The 17,361-nt window shown below is 46.5% G+C and overlaps 1 protein-coding gene across 4 annotated transcripts in view; it reads right to left on the minus strand.

Moving 5' to 3' along the window:
• Positions 1-17,361, minus strand: part of TDRD10 (tudor domain containing 10) — a 45,621-nt gene that overhangs the window by 10,358 nt on the left and 17,902 nt on the right. For all 4 annotated transcript variants that reach the window (XM_055101169.2, XM_055101172.2, XM_055101165.2 and 1 more), the window contains one exon: positions 16,379-16,535. In XM_055101169.2, the coding sequence (XP_054957144.1) occupies positions 16,379-16,535 (157 nt within the window). The remainder of the gene's footprint in view (positions 1-16,378; positions 16,536-17,361) is intronic.

Genomic DNA, 17,361 nt, shown 5'->3' on the forward strand with positions numbered 1-17,361 from the left:
CCCATGCCCAGATCAATCAACAGCTGTTAATTATCCCTTTACTTTGTTCTGGGACATTTCTACCAGGTGGTCAAGTGTTCTAAGAGGTGCGCCTGCTCCAGAGTGATGCTGGGGAGTCCGTGCAGTGGGAGAGGAGAAACAAAAATACAAAGGTTGGTGGCCAGAAGGCTTGGAGGTGGGACCATCCATCCAGTCCCCTCCACACACCAGGGAGAAGTTCTTGCATACACTCAGCAGGGTACAGCCTCATGACACCCAGAACACAGGCAGCGTCCCAACCTGCAGCCTCCAAGTCTGCTTGCTGCCACAACCCTGGGCCATCTCTCTTTAAGCGCTGTCTACACCCACCCTCACCTCCACCAACCTGGGGAACTGCACCTGGGAACACCTGAGGGGCCCATCCTGGTGGAAATTTTGCATGTGCAGCTTCAACCTCAACTGCTTCCTTCTCATTCTTTAATCACTTGCACTTCTATGTGCCAGACACAAAAAGACAAAGATGAAAGACAAAGACCTCTGCGTGGGCTCCTCAGGGAGCCCCCCTTTAGTCACCCACAAATATAAAACGCCACCACAAAGCTCACGTTCTGGTGGGGGCAGCAGACACTAAATAAGTATACAAAGAGGAATAATGTCTTTGGCTGGCAGTAAGAGGGATGAAGAGACAAAAGTCAGAGACAGAGGATGAAGGGTGCCAGGGGTGGGTGCTGTCTCATGGAAAGTCCTCCTGAGGTGGTGACTGCTGAGCGGAGCCCGGAATGAAGGGAGACAGCAAACCCTATAGACACCTGGGAGAAGAGCCTTCTGGGCTGACAATAGTAGGTCCAGAGGCCCTAATGTGGGGATGTACTTGGCTTGTCTGGGGGGCCGCCCCAGGGCTGGTGTGACAAGATATTTTCATCTCTTCCCCGGACTGCCAGAAACAGGTCTTCCTGCCTCCATTCTGGCCTCCTCCAGTGGTTTCTAAAGGGTCCCTTTAAAAGTTAAATCTAGGTGCAAGGACAAATAAATGGTGGCACATGATACAACAGAATATCACTTAGCAATAAAAAAAGAACTGCTGATGGTGCAACCACATGGATGCATCTCAATAACATTCCACTGAATGAAAGAAGCCAGACACAAAGAAGCACGCACAGCCTGATGCCATTTACAGGACATGCTGGAAAAGCTCCATCTCATCGAAACGATGGACAACAGCTGAGGGCTGCTGGGGGCCCTGAAGGGGGAATCTTTTGGGCGACTGAAATGTTCTCTATCTTGATTGTGACAGTGGTTACATGCTGCACGCACTGGTCAAAATTCGTCAAGCTGTACACTTAAATGGGTTCACTTTAAGTAAATTATACTTCAGTAAGTATATCGAATACTTCAACAAAGTTGATTTTCTAAAATATGTGAATGGGTTCTATCTGGCTATGTCACCCCCTGCTCAAAGCCTCCAGTGTTCTCATTATTATGTGACTGCAAATCCTATTGAATCAAGTTATGTGTTATTTTTATTCTTAAGCAACTTTGTTAAGATGGAGTTTCGCTGTTGTTGTCCAGGCTGGAGTGCAACGGCACAATCTCAGCTCACCGCAACCTCTGCCTCCCAAGTTCAAGCAATTCTCCTGCCTCACCCTCCTGAGTAGCTAGGATTACAGGCATGTGCCACCACGCCCAGCTAATTTTTGTATTTTTAGTAGAGACGGGGTTTCACCATGTTGGCCAGGCTGGTCTCGAACACCTGACCTCGTGATCCACCCACCTCGGCCTCCCAAAGTGCTGGGATTACAGGCGTGAGCCACTGCGCCCGGCCTGCAACCTTTTCTTAGGAATTAACTGCTGCTTTTTCCCCAGTCCATTTACTTGGATTTCCTTGAATCTTTGGCTAAGTTTTCCTATAACCTCCAGTGGCTCTTCATAATACCGCTCCTCTCAATTTTACATTTTTCTTCCTGCCAACGTCACCGCTGGAGTCTCACCCCGTCCTGCTCTGCCCTGGACTGCCTGCTGCACAGCAACTGTTCCAAGACTGCCTTTGGCCAATCTGGGAAGCCTCTCATCTCTCTCCTCTTGGATCTGGGTTGGATACCAGATCCCATCTTGTTTTGGCTTACTGATTCATTTTTGTTGGAACACACTCCTTCGTAGCTTTCTGAGAACAGGTACATGGGGCACACATTTTTTGAGACCCTATCTTTCTGAGCAAGTCTTTTTCAACCTTTTTTTAAAAGTGACAGTGTCTTACTTTGTTACCCAGGCTGGAGTGCTGGCACAATCATAGCTCACTGCAACCTCAAACTCCTTCAGCTCAAGTGATCCTCCCATCTCAGCCTCACCAGTAGCTGGGACTACATGTGTGTGCCACCACACCCGGCACATTTTTTGTCGATAGGGTTGCCCAGGATGTTCTCAAACTCCTGGCCTGAAGCAATCCTCCCACCTCAGCTTCCCAAATCCCAAATTCCAAAGCACTGGGATTACAGGTGCACACCACTGCAGATGGATTACCCTTATATTCTCTCTCTTTTTTTTTTCTTGAGATGGAGTCTCACTCTGATGCCCAGGCTGGAGTGCAGTGGCATGATCTCAGCTCACTGCAACCTCTGCCTCCCGGGTTCCAGGGATTCTCCTGCCTCAGCCTCCCGAGTAGCTGGAATTACAGGTGTGCACCACCACACTTGGCTAATTTTTGTATTTTTAATAGAGATGGGGTTTCACCATGTTAGCCAGGCTGGTCTCAAACTCCTGACTTCAAGTGATCCGCCCACCTCGGCCTCCCAAAGTGCTACCCTTATTCTTGACTGACTTGTTTGGGCTTGGATATTATTTTCCTGAAGAATTCAATCACACCACCTGATTCCATATCCTTCAATGTGGATTCTCTTCCTAAAGCTTTATCCCTAGTATTCTAAAATACTTCTGTAAAGTGCCTTCATGTAGGTTTTTATTTTCCCATTCATTATCCTGGGCACTCATTGGCTGCTTTATATCTGAAAACACATCCTTCACCCATGGGAAATTATCTTATATCATTTGATAATCTCTCCCCCACGCTGACCTGAACACTGCCTGGATGTGTGTTGTGCCACATAAGCTTATCTTCTAATTTTACCTTTTCTTTTCTTTAAAACAATTTCACTACAAAATATTTCAATCAACAAATCCTCTCCCCAAAAAGCAATAACAAATTTTGATAAATTGTCAAAAACAATCACTTCAGGACTCTGGAAATTGACTGAAGCATACAAGAAATTGAAAACATCTATTAAAAAGAAAACAGTAACAACAACGATTGACCTTTGTACGAAAACAGTGAGCATCTGGGGCTTCCCCACTCCCTACTCCTTCAGCGGATAGTTCTACCAGGATGGGCAAAGCCATGGAAACCAGGAGCATCAAAGGTGGCTGACTTGATCGGAGCAGGCTATGGAAAACCACCAGGTGTTGTCAGAAACTGCCACCTCGTGGTAAGCAACGGGAAAGTTGCAGCCTGGCTTTTATGCATCTTCACCTACAAAAGGTGCCTATTCCTAGCTCTTGCCCATTTTTCTATTAGGTTGTTTCTTTCTTGCATTGATTTCCAGGCATTTTCATCCTGTTTATTTTTGTTTTTTAAAAAATAGCCTAGATCTTAACCCAGGAACTGGCAAACTTTTTCTGCAAAGGGCCAGATAGTAAATATTTTAGATTTTGGGGGCCTTACTGTCTGTCATGAGTCCACTCTGCTGCTGTAGTGAGGAAGCAGCCACAGGCAATCTGTAAACAAATGGCTGAGGCTGCATGCCAGGAATGTTTCATGGACACAAACTGAATTTCATACAATTTTCATGTGTCATGAAATATTCTTCATTTTTTTTCCCATTTAAAAATATGGCTGGGGGGTCTCACGCCTATAATCCCAGCAGTTTGGGAAGTGGAGACACAAGGATTGCTTGCCAGGAGTTCAAGACCAGCTTGGGCAACATAGTGGGACTACATCTCTACAAACAATAGAAAATTTAAAAATATATATATATATATGGCTGGGCACAGTGGCTGCCCTGCAATCCCAGCACTTTGGGAGGCTAAAGCAGGAGGATTGCTTGAGGCCAAATCAGCTGGGCATGGTGGTACACGCCTGTAGTCCCAGCTACTCATGAGGCTGAGGCAGGACTGCTTGAGCCCAGGAGTTCAAGGCTGCAGTAAGTTCAGATCACACCACTGCACTCCAGTCTGGGCAACAGAGCAAGACCCTGCTCTAAAAATATAAATAAATAAAAACCATTCTTAGAACCTCCACTCTGAGAAGATGAAATATACATACTTCATCTTAGTTTTGTTAAACACAACTAGGAGCCCAGGACATTACATGTAAAACAAACATAAGAAGACTCTGAAAGATGGAGAGAAGGGAACAGGCTGACCAGAGACCTTGGAACCCAGGGTACAACGTAGTGATGACTTCTCTGGGTTTTCCTTTTGCTTTATATATTCCAAACTTAGAACTGAAGAGGCCAGCAACCCAGAAACACCAATAGGTCCAGAAAAAAAAAAACAAACCCCAACAAAAGCCTGCTCTTTCTAGCCAAAGCACCAGAAGAGACAGGCTAGGAAGACAGAAAGCTTGTAGATAATAACTCCTTTACTCCAGCTAAATGCCACCAACAAGGCGATCCCACCTCCACGCACGCCAACAAAGACAGCATGCAGGGCCCAGACTTCTGCCCTCATGGGGCTGGGATGAGTCGCCCAATACCCCCACCCTGATGGTGTCACAAAGGGCCAAGCAGGCAGCCAGGAATTTCATCCCCTACCCAATAAAGAAACCGGTCTCTCCCTACCACCACCCTGCCTGGGTGTCAACAGAAACCACTTGGGAATCCTGGACTTCCATACCCACCTCACAGAGAGAAAGCCCCCTCTCTCTCCCTATTGGGGGGGTGTCAGAAGAGGTGTAGTGGAGAGTCAAGACTTTCCTCAGCGGTAATGAAGCCATCCACGCCAAGATGTCAGTGGAGACCACAAACTAGAACTGGCAGTAACAAGGGGCTCGCTGCCGCCTTAGAGGCTGAGTAGGGAGCCTGACTTCCATCCTCACCTGGCAGCAGCGAGGCAGTACCGTGTTCCCCTGTGGGAGCAGCGTCAGAGGAAGCCAGTTAAAACACAAGGTGTACACAAAATCTAGTCTAGCAACGTAACAAGAAAATGTCCAAGTTTCCAGTGAAACTCACTCATCATACCAAGAACCAGGAAAATTTCACATGGAATGAAAAAAATGAGAGGCGACAGCGTGCTGGCAGCCCTCACAGCCCTCGCTCGCTCTCGGTGCCTCCTCAGCCTCGGCGCCCATTCTGGCCGCGCTTGAGGAGCCCTTCAGCCCGCCGCTGCACCATGGGAGCCCTTCTCTGGGCTGGCCGAGGCCAGAGCTGGCTCCCTCGGCTTGCAGGCAGGTGTGGAGGGAGAGGCACAGGTGGGAACCAGGGCTGCGCGCGGTGCTTGCAGGCCAGCTAGAGTTCTGGGTGGGCGTGGGCTTTGCGGGCCGCACTCAGAGCGGCCCCGGGCAGTGAGGGGCTTAGCACCCGGGCCAGCAGCTGCGGAGGGTGCACCAGGTCCCCCAGCAGTGCTGGCCCACTGGTGCTGCGCTTGATTTCTCACCAGGCCTTAGCTGCCTCCCCACAGGGCAGGGCTCGGGACCTGCAGCCCGCCATGCCTGAGTCTCCCCACCACCCTGCCATGGGCTCCTGCGCTGCCTGAGCCTCCCCGACGAGTGACGCCCCCTGCTCCACAGCGCCTGGTCCTATCAACCGCCCAAGGGCTGAGGAGTGTGGGCGCACAGCACCCACCTGGCAGGCAGCTCCACCTGTGGCCCCGGTGCGAGATCCACTGGGTGAAGCCAGCTGGGTTCCTGAGTCTAGTGGGGACTTGGAGAACCTTTATGACTAGCTAAGGGATTGTAAATACACCAATCAGCGCTCTGTGTCTAGCTCAGGGTTTGTGAATACACCAATCGACACTCTGTATCTAGCTAATCTAGTGGTGAGGTGGAGAACTTGTGTGTCTAGCTCACGGATTGCAAACGCACCAATCAGCACCCTGTCAAAACAGACCAATCAGCTCTCTGTAAAATGGACCAATCAGCAGGATGTGGGTGGGGCCAGATAAGGGAATAAAAGCAGGCTGCCCGAGCCAGCAGTGGCAACCCACTCGGGTCCCCTTACACACTGTGGAAGCTTTGTTCTTTCGCTCTTTGCAATAAATCTTGGTGCTGCTCACTCTTCGGGTCCACACTGCCTTTATGAGCTGTAACACTCACCCCGAAGGTCTGAAGCTTCACTCCTGAAGCCAGCGAGACCGCGAACCCACTGGGAGGAATGAACAACTCCAGATGTGCCGCCTTAAAAGCTGTAACACTCACTGCGAAGGTCTGCAGCTTCACTCGTGAGCCAGCGAGACCACGAACCCACCAGAAGTAAGAAACTCTGAACACATCCGAACATCAGAAGGAACAAACTCTGGACACGCTGCCTTTAAGAACTGTAACACTTACCGCAAGGGTCTGCGGCTTCATTCTTGAAGTCAGTGAGACCAAGAACCCACCAATTCCAGACACAAAAAGACAATACCTGCCAATGCCAAGACGACACTGGTGCTGGCACTACCTGACAAACATTTTAAAGCAGCCACGACAAAATGCTTAAAACAAATGAACCAAGTCTCAGCCAAAAACAGTGTTTAAAAATGGAAATTTTAGGCCAGGCGTGGTGGCTCACACCTGTAATCCTAGCACTTTGGGAGGCTGAGGCAGGCGGATCACTTGAGGTCAGGAGTTCAAAACCAGCCTGGCCAACATGGTGAAACCCCATCTCTACTAAAAATACAAAAAAATTAGTTGGGCGTGGTGGCAGGTCCTTGTAATCCCAGCTACTTGGGAGGCAGAGGCAGGAGAACCGCTTGAGCCAAGACCGTGCCAATGCACTCCAGCCTGGGTGACAGAGTGAGACTCGTCTCAAAAAAAAAAAAAAAAATTTAAACTGAAAAATACCATAACCAAAATAAAAAGCTCAGTGGGTAGACTCTACAACAGACTGGAGGCCCAGAAGAAAGAACCGGTGACTGGAAGGCACAGCAATAAAAATTATGCAGTCTGAGCAACAGAAAGACAGTAGACCGAGAAAACCTAGATTCAAACAGGCAAGTGAACCCACAACAGTAAAAATACAAAGAAATGCCAAGACATATCACAATTAAACTCTGAAAACTAAAAACCAAGCAAAAATCTTGAATGCAGAGAAAAACCATTTGAATGACAACAGATTTTTCATCAGAAACCATGGAGGCTCAGCTCAGTAATCTCAGCACTGTGGGAGGCTGAGGCAGGTGAATCACTTAAGTCCAGGGGTTCAAGACCAGCCTGAGCAACATGGTGAAACCCCACCTCTGTTTCAAAAGAAAAAAAAATTTTAATGAAAAAAACTTAAAAAAAAAAAAAAAAAGAAGGAAACCATGGAAGCCAGAAGAAAGTGGTACAATTATGTTTCCAGCGTTGAAAAAAAAAACTGTTTATCTAATGAAAATGTTTTTAGGCCAGACACTTCATGCCTCTAATCCCAGCACTCTGGGAGACCGAGGCGGGCAGATCACCTGAGGTCAGGAGTTCAAGACCAGCCTGGCCAACACGGTGAAACCCTGTCTCTACGAAAAATACAAAAATTAGCCGGGCATGGTGGCAGGTGCCTGTAATTCCAGCTCCTCAGGAGGCTGAGGCAGGAGAATCACTTGAACCTGGGAGGCGGAGGTTGCAGTGAGCCAAGATCGTGTCATTGCACTCCAACCAGCCTGGGCAACAAGAGCAAAGACTCTGTCTCAGAAAAAAAAAGAAAAGAAAAAAAATATTCTTTAGGAATGAAGGGGAAATTAAGGCATTCTCAGATGAAGGAAAAGAATTTGTTACTAGCAGACCTACCCTAAGAGAACAGCCAAAGGAAGTTCTCTAAACAGGAAAGAAATGATAAAAGGTAGAACTCTGGGACATTACAAAGTAAGAAAGAAGCTGGGCGCGGTAGCTCACACCTGTAATCCCGGCACTTTGGGAGGCCAAGACAGGCGGATCACCTGAGGTCAGGAGTTCAAGACCAGCCTGGCCAACATAGTGAAACCCCGTATCTACTAAAAATACAAAAATTAGCCGGTGTGGTGGTGGGCGCCTATAATCTCAGCTACTTGGGAGGCTGAGGCAGGAAAATCACTTGAACCTGGGAGGCGGAGGTTGCAGTGAGCCGAGACCATGCCATTGCACTTCAGCCTGGTCAACAGGAACAAAACTCCGTCTCAAAAAAAAAAAAAAAAGAACACAGAAAAAATATGGGTAAATATTAGGTTGGTGCAAAAATTATTGCGGTTTCTGCTATTACTTTTAATGGCAAAAACCACACTTTTGCACCAACCAATACAATACATCTTCCATCTTCTCTTGAGTTTTTGATGTTATATTTGACAGTTGAAGCAAAAATTATAATGTTTTCCAGCCAGGCATGGTGGCTCACTAATCCCAGCACTTTGGGAGGCTGAGATGGGTGGATCACCTGAAGTCAGGAGTTCGAGACCTGCCTGGTCAACATGGCAGGGTCTCTACTAAAAATACAAAAGTAGCTGGGTGTGGTGGCACATGCCTGTAATCCCAGCTACTTGGGAGGCTGAGGCAGGAGAATTGCTTGAACCTGGAAGGTGGAGGTTGCAGCGAGCTGAGATTGTGCCACTGCACTCCAGCCTGGGTAACAAGAGCAAAACTCCGTCTCAAAAAAAAAAAAACATTATAATTCTTTCCAACTTGGATCTAAATGTATATAGAGTAAATACTTAATTTCAAATACAACTGCATTATTAACAGGGAAAGGTAAAGGGAAGCAAATAGATGTACTCAAACTGATAAAACCAACAAGAGTAGGCTATAAGTTATGTGTATATAATGTAATTATGTAACATCTAGCACAACTATTTAAAAAGGTATACAAAGAGATGCACTTAACACTGTAAATAAAAATGGAATTCTATTTATCTTTATTATTACTTTTTTTTGAGACACAGTCTCATTCTGTAGCCCAAGCTGACCTGCAGTGGTGCAATCTCAGCTCACTGCAACCTCTGCCTCCCGGGTTCAAGTGATTCTCCTGCCTCAGCTTCCCGAGTAGCTGGGATTACAGGCATGCACCACCACACCAGGCTAATTTTTGTATTTTTAGTAGAGACAGGGTTTCACCATGTTGGCCAGGCTGGTCTCCGCCTGCCTCAGCCTCCCAAAGTGCTGGGATTACAGGCGTGAGCCATTGTCCCTGGTCTATTTATTATTTTTATGTTAAAAAAAATTTTTTTGGCAGGGTGCAGCATCTCACACCTGTAATCCTGCACTTTGGGAGGCTGAGGTGGGCGGATCACCTGAGGTCAGGAGTTCTAGACCAGCCTGATCAACATGGCGAGACCCCGTCTCTAGTAAAAACACAAAAAAATTTGCTGCGCGTGGTGGTGCACGCCTGTAGTCCCAGCTACTAGGGAGGCTGAGGAAGGAGAATCTCGAACCCAGGAGGCAGAGGTTGCCCAGTGAATGAAGATCACGCCGCTGCACTCCAGCCTGGGCAACAGAGCAAGACCCCATCTCAAAAAAAAATTTTTTTTTTTTTTAAGAGACGAGGTTTCCCTATGATGACCAGGTTGTTCTCGAACTTCTGGCCTCACCTTGGCCTCCCAAAGTGCTGGGATTACAGGCATGAAGCCACTGCACTCAGCCAAGAAATGGAATTCTAAAAAATGTTCAAGTAAGCCTCAGGAAAACAAAGAAACAAAAACTATAGAACAAACAAAAGACAAAAAGTAAAATGTTCTGTATCTGGACTGGGTCAATGTTACTATCCTGGTTGTGATAGTTTTTGTAAGATGTTACCACTGGGGAGAAACTGGATAAAGAGTATACCAGATCTTTCTGTATTGTTGTTACAATTATATGTGAATCTGCCATTAATCTCAAAATAAAAAGTGTAATTAAAAAAAACATTTTTAGCTTGCCAGCAGTATAAAAATGGGCAGTAGGCCATATTTGAATCACTGGCCAAAGTCTATGACACCTTTCCTGATCCTTTGTTAGTTATATTATTGCAAATATCTTCTCCCAGTTCTTGGCTTGAATTTATCTTTCTTTATACATCAACTTTCAAAGAGGTGGTCTTTATTTTAACTTATCCATCTTTTTTTTTCACCTGATGCTTTATGCCTTGACAAATCTCATCCTATCTGAGATCATATCCGGTAGGACATCTGATAAGATCATCCTCACTGAGATCGTAAAGATATTCTGCTACGTTTCTTCTAAAAGTTTTTAAGTTTTGCCTTTCACTGCCAAGTTTATAATCCACCTAGTATTTTTGTGCGTGGGATAAGGTAGGGATACAATTTCACAGTTTTCTACATGAATAAGCAATTGTCCCAGTTCAATTTACTGAAGTGTGTATCCTTTCCCCAGAGATCTACCACTCTACCTGAATAATAGTTTCTGCGTACGAATGAGCCTCTTTTTGAGTTCTCGATTATATTTTATTGGTCAAACTGTCTGGCCTTAAGCCAATACAATTGGTCTTCCGTATATGTGGTTTCTGCATCCACAGACTCAACAAATATTTTAAAAAATTCAGGGCCAGGCGCAGTGGCTCATGCCTGTAATCCCAGCACTTTGGGAGGCAGAGGCAGGCGGATCACCTAAGGTCAGGAGTTCTAGACCAGCCTGCCCAACATGGCGAAATCCTGTCCATACTAAAAATACAAAAACTAGGCGGGCGTGGTGGCAGGTGCCTGTAATCCCAGCTACTTGGGAGGCTGAGGCAGGGAGAATTGCTTGAACCCAGAAGGCGGAGGTTGCAGTGAGCCAAGACTGTGCCACTGCACTCCAGCCTGGGTGACAAGAGCGAGACTCTGTCTAAAAAATAATAATAATAATAAATAAATAAATAAATAAATAAATAATTCAGGCCAGGTGCGGTGGCTCACGCCTGTAATCCCAGCACTTTGGGAGGCCAAGGTGGGTAATTACTTGAGGTCAGGAGTTGCAGACCAGCCTGGCCAACATGGTGAAACCCCATCCATACCAAAAAATACAAAAATTAGGCCAGGCGCAGTGGCTCACGCCTGTAATCCCAGCACTTTGGGAGACCAAGAAGGGCAGATCACAAGGTCAGGAGTTTGAGATCAGCCTGGCCGACATGGTGAAACCCTGTCTCTACAAAAATACAAAAATTAGCTGGGCGTGGTGGCGTGTGGCTGTAATCCCAGCTGCTCGAGAGACTGAGGCAGGAGAATCGTTTGAACCCAGGAGGCAGAGGTTGCAGTAAGCTCTCGTTTGAACCCAGGAGGCAGAGGTTGCAGTAAGTTCAGATCGCGCCTCTGCACTCCAGCCACGTGACAGAGCAAGACTTTGTCTCAAAAAAAAAAAAAAAAAAAATCTGTGAAAGTTGTTTTAGGTTTTGTTTGCTTGCTTGTTTTAGAGAAAGGGTCTCACTCTGTTGCCCAGGCTGGAGTGAAGTGGCATTATCATAACTCACTACACCTCCCAGGCTCCAGTGATCCTACCACCTCAGCCTGCCAAAGTGCCTGTAGGCCTGGCTAGATTTTTTTTTTATTTCAATAATGTCAAGTTTCTTTTTTTTTTTTTTTTTGAGATGAAGTCTCACTCTGTCACCAGGCCAGAGTGCAGTGGCGCAATCTTGGCTCACTGCAACCTCCACCTCCCAGGTTCAAGCAATTTTCCTGCCTAGCCTCCCAAGTAGCTGGGACTACAGGTGCACGCCACCACGCCTGGCTAATTTTTGTATTTTTTTTTATTAGAGATGGGGTTTCACCATATTGGCCAGGGTGGTCTCAAACTCCTGACCTTGTGATCCACCTGCCTCAGCCTCCCAAAGTGCTAGGATTACCGGCGTGAGCCACCACGCCCAGCCTCTTTTTTTTTTTTTTTTTGAGACGGAATCTTGCTCTGTTGCCCAGGCTGGAGTGCAGTGGCGCAATCTCAGCTCACTGTAACCTCCGCCTCCGGGGTTCAAGCAATTCTCCCTGCCTCAGCCTCCCAAGTAGCTGGGATTACAGGCACCCGCCACCATGCCCAGCTAATTTTTGTATTTTTTAGTAGAGATGGGGTTTTGCTATGTTGGCTAGGCTGGTCTTGAACTCCTGACCTCAGATTATCTGCCCACCTTGGCCTTCTAAAGAGCTGGGATTACAGGTGTTAGCCACCGTGCCTGGCCATTAATGTCTACTTCCTATTTGGATTTTAAAATGTTGTTACCTACTTCTTCAATCAACTCTTAGCTCATTAATATTCAACCTTTCTTCTTTGCTCATCTAAGATTGGATGAACCTCTAAATATTGCCTTCACTATATCCCAAAACTTTTCAGGGGTAGTATTTTCCTCATTATTCAGTTCTAAGTGTTTTTAAGTTTCTTTATAAATTCTTCTTTGACCCATGTGTTGTTTACATAGGAATGCTTTTAAATGTCCACATTTATGGGGATTTTATGTTCAGCTTTTGTGTACTTATTTCTAATTTAAAAGCAGTGGGAATACTGGGAAATCATCTTTATCCCAAGAGAAAAAAGGTGAGAGCCATGATTCTCTTTCCCAGTATCTGGTTCTGGCATGACACAACTTAACTCTCACCCCAAACAACTCTAAAACTAGACAAAATACAGGAACTCACCATTTCCAGCACAGGACTAATGAGAGTGAATGGCAGAGGGCTGTTTCCTGAGCAAAGGAAAGCATGTGAGCACCACATTCACCCTGACCTTCTGCCTGGGGGCATTTTCCCAAACCACAGCAAAGGGAAACGGAGCCCAAGCAGAAAGTGGCAGTCTCATTGGGCAGCAACAGAGTTTAGGTGACAGGAATTTGGGGACAGAGGACCAGAGAGGAAGGAGCCACACAGAAGTCCAAGGAATCTAGGTGTCTGCCTCAGGTCCTTGGTTGAGGCCTAAGCTGTCCGTGGTGTGGGACAAGTACCGGGAGGCCTTAAAGAGAACAGTCACTGTGAAGGTGGGGGAGAGGGCTCTGAGAGAGACACAGATGCCAGAGGTCTCACAGTGCTGGAGACAATGGAGTTCCAACCCAGCAAGGGGGACAGACCTTGGCAAGCACCCGGAGCACTCACCTGAGACCCTACAAAAGCCAAGTCTTAGGAAAAATGATGTTACCCAAGAAAAAGACTCACAATGGAACATTCCAATCCTAACTATGACACACACACAAAAACCCTTAATAGGGTAAAAGATCTGCTAGTAATTTAATCTTTGCTAGAAAAATTTCAACACTATTTAGAGGACAGTAACAGAAGTCTCCACGATATAGCATCCATAATATCCAACATACAATAAAAAATTACTATAGGCTGGGTGCAGTGGCTCAGCTCATGGCTATAATCCCAGCACTTTGAGAGGCCAAGGTGGGCAGATCACTTAAGCCCAGGAGTTCGAGACCAGCCTGGGCAACATGGCGAAACCCCATTTCTACAAAAAATACAAAAATTAGTCAGGCATAGTGGTGCATGCCTGTAGTCCCAGCTACTAGGGAGGCTAAGGTGGGAGGATGGCTTGAGCCCAAGAGGTGGAGGTTGCAGTGAGCTATGACTGAGCCACTGCACTACAGCCTGGGTAACAAAGCAACACCCTGTCTCAGGAAAAAACAGAAAACTATTTGTAAAGGGGCCTGAAAATTTTACCCATAATCAAGGGATAAATGTCAACAGAAGCAGATCCACAAATGACTCAAATGTTGGAATTAGCAGAAAATGATTTTATAATAACTATTATAAAAATGTTAATCTTAAAAAAGAGACAAAATAGGTGAAAAGATGAAAAAGTCCAGCAGAGAAATGGGAAAAAAGAATAAAATGGAAGTTGAAAAATATCTAAAATAGAACATTCATTAGATGGGCTTAAGAGCAGATTGGACATAGGAGGAGAAAAGATCAGAGAATTCCAAAACAGGTCAGTTTGGAAGAGTGGGAAAGCCTGTGACCATGCACAAATACTGAGACCAGTTAGCAAGGTTGTGTGAATGTCTTCAGGGGCTCCGAGGGTGAGTTCAGAACAGGCAGAGGGCTGGGTCCAACTAGGATTAGTGTTCTGCAAGCTATAACCTAGTGAGAAAAGGGCAATGGAGTTAAAGATGTTTGAACTAAGGTAGTTATTGACTATAGAATCTAGGCTAAGAGGGAAATGAGAGAACAAAGAGAATATTGAATAATGAAGAAATGGTGGGGTCAGCAGACTTTGTGTGCCTACGTGAGCCAATGCATCAACTGTTGGACTGAGGCTGTAGAGCCTTGCTACTAAAATGTGGTCCCAGGGCCAGGAGCATCAGCACCACCTGAAGCTTGTGCTAATTCCCAGGCCCTACCCTACATGTACTGAGTCAGAATCGCTGGGGCTAGGGCTCAGAAAACTGTGTTCACAAACCCTTTTGTTGATTCTGATGCTTGTTAAAGCTTGAGAACCATTCTTCCAGAGTAAGAGGGCTGCAAAGACTGGGGGACAGCGCAGAGTGGGATGCTTGAAATGGTTACAGCAATGACAAGGTCTGAAATACAGCTAGGGGGATGAGAAACTGTGACCAAGTGGAAGAAAAAAAATCATTAAAGACACAACAATCCAGGTGGGGTGCAGTGGCTCATGCCTGTAATCCCAGCACTTTGGGAGGCTGAGGTGGACGGATCATTTGAGGTCAGGAGTTCGAGATCAGCCTGGTCAACGTGGTGAAACCCTGTCTCTATCGAAAAAATATAAAAATTAGCCAGGCATGGTGGTTCACACCTGTAGTCCCAGCTGAGGTGGGAGAATCCCTTGAACCCAGGAGGCAGAGGTTGCAGTGAGCTGAGATCACTCCACTGCACTCCAGCCTGGGCAACAGAATGAGACCCTGTCTCAAAAAAAAAAGATACAGTGGTCCAGGAAGTAAGTGACTGGACTCTTAGTCGAATCATCCACATGGATGCTAAATTTGCATGATAATAAGACAGAAAGATAATGAGCCAGAAGCTGAAGTTTTCAGTGAAGGGCATAACACAGAGAAGAGCAGACAACTGCTGCCAGGAAGGTTCCTAAGCAGTATAGTCTGACAGTCTGCCCTTTCAAAGAGGGCTTAAGAGAGAAAGGAAGAGAAAGAGTTTGAAATTAGCAAACGGAGTCACCTCTGACAATCTTTTTTTTCCTGTTTATAGAGATGGGGTCTTGCTATGTTGGCTAGGTTGGTCTCAAAGTCCTAGCTTTAAGCCATCCTCCTGCCTCGGTCTCCCAAAGCATTGGGATTACAGGTGTGAGCCATTGCGCCTGGGCCACCTCTGAAAATCTGACTGTAGTCAATAATTCCAACCCATCTCTCGGCTTCCACCTCCAACCTCTCCAGCTTTGTGGCTGACCTTGTTAACTGCCAGCCATATGCATGCTCTGCTTCCTTGCTGACAGAACCCCAAGTTTAGCAACAATGTGTCTACCTTTTAAAACTACATCTCTCAGCATCTGTGCACTTAAGGCCATGAGTTACGGGGACATCCAGTGAAACACAAGCAGAACTGTGGTCAGGGCTTCTGGAAAATGCACCTTTTAAGAGGACACAGGCCCCTTTTGCCCTCTGCTTCTCCCCTTCTTCCTGCCTAGAACCCTGATACCACCATATAGCAACCCTGGACTCCCTACCTCCTGACTTCTATAGGAAAGAAAAACAAATCGCTAACTTGTTTAAGCTACTATTGTTCAGATTTCCTCGTATGTGCAGCCAAGTCGGCTTCTAGCACTAACACTTCAGGCTCTGGAATGGGATCTTTTTCTCCTGGTTCACCTCTGCATACGGAGAATGGGCCCTCCTCCTTTTGAGGGAAGCTCCCAGGGGTTAGTTATGGACCTTATCTTCTCTGCCTGCAGAGGCAGCCTCCACCATTAACTGCCCCCCATACCTCATATTTGGCAATGTTTATCTTCCTGCCAGGAAGAGCTGGATTTTATTGACTTTCGTCTTACACTTCACACCAGCAGCCAGAACAAGGCTGTACAAACAGTAGACACTCAATGTCTGCTACATTAACAATGAAAACCTAAGTTTCAATATTCCAGGTTGAAAAAGCCCTGACTGAATTGCCTAATGGCCCTTTTTATCCTTGCCAAAAATATAGTCTCCTTAATTTACAAATTCCAAGTTTTCCACATCTGACCTTACCTCTGACTGTTAAAGGTCATAAAAGTTCCCTGACTTCACCCGAGACCCTGCCTTCTTCTCCACAGTCAGACTGGACTGGAGGAGGATGAAAGCACTGAAAGCAAAGTCAGCCATGCTCTAAAGGGTGAAAATGGAACGCCCCAGAGCAGAAAGGCCAGAAGACATACCAGCGGGGCCCGAGGCTGCTGGATCATATCAGGGGTCCTCTTGGGGGGCCTTTTGCTTGTATTCACGAACAGTTTTCGCTTGTGGAAGAGTTTACCATTCAGCTCCTGGATTGCAAGTGTCACTTTCTGCATGGAGCCCAGATCTACAAATGCAAAGCTGAAAAGGGAAGAGAGAGAGGGCGGCTTTGAGCACATCTCCAGAGAAGCCCAGAGCTGCAGGGAGGCACCAAGCCCGAGCTGGAAGGGCAGTGTCCTTTCTCTCTGCAGTGATGGAAGATGAACTGTTCACAAGCAAGCTACAAGTATGTCCAGACTTGGGGCTGGGCCAGTGTGAGATACTGTCATGGGCCTCTAAGGAGCAGAAGAAATGAGCTGACTTTCACTATGCATCGTATGTCTATGACTTTGAGTTTAATACTACTGCCCCAAAAGTTCAAAGCAAGCCAGGTGTGGTGGCTCATATCTGCAATCCCAGCACTTTGGGAGGCCAAGACAGGCGGATCGCTTGAGCCCAGGAGTTCCAGACCAGTCTGGGCAACATAGCAAAGCCCCATCTCTACAAAAAAATACAAAAATTAGCCGGATGTGGTGGTGTACACCTGTAGTCCCAGCTACTTCGGAGGCTGAGGTGGGAGGATTGCTTAAGCCTGGGAGGTGGAAGTTGCAGTGAGCCGAGACTGCACCACAGCACTCCGGCCTGAGCGACAGAGCAAGACCCTGTCTCAAACAAACAAACGTTCAAAGCACTTTTTACTGCCTTGAAAATAAGAAAGGGAAAATATAAGTAGGTTTGGTTTTCAGGAACAACTAAGGCTTAGGGTGGTATAGTAACTTATCTCAAGTCAGAAAATACAGCAAGGACATGACCAAAAATATACCCAGGTCTCTGGACTTCTAAGCCAGGGTTGTGTTGATAAGACAGTATTCGCTGCTGGGTCACAGGGTTAAATATGGAAAGGGGGTTTCCCAAATGTTCCTTTGCC

Source organism: Pan paniscus, chromosome 1, assembly GCF_029289425.2.
Source record: "Pan paniscus chromosome 1, NHGRI_mPanPan1-v2.0_pri, whole genome shotgun sequence".
NCBI classification, from domain to species: domain Eukaryota; kingdom Metazoa; phylum Chordata; class Mammalia; order Primates; family Hominidae; genus Pan; species Pan paniscus.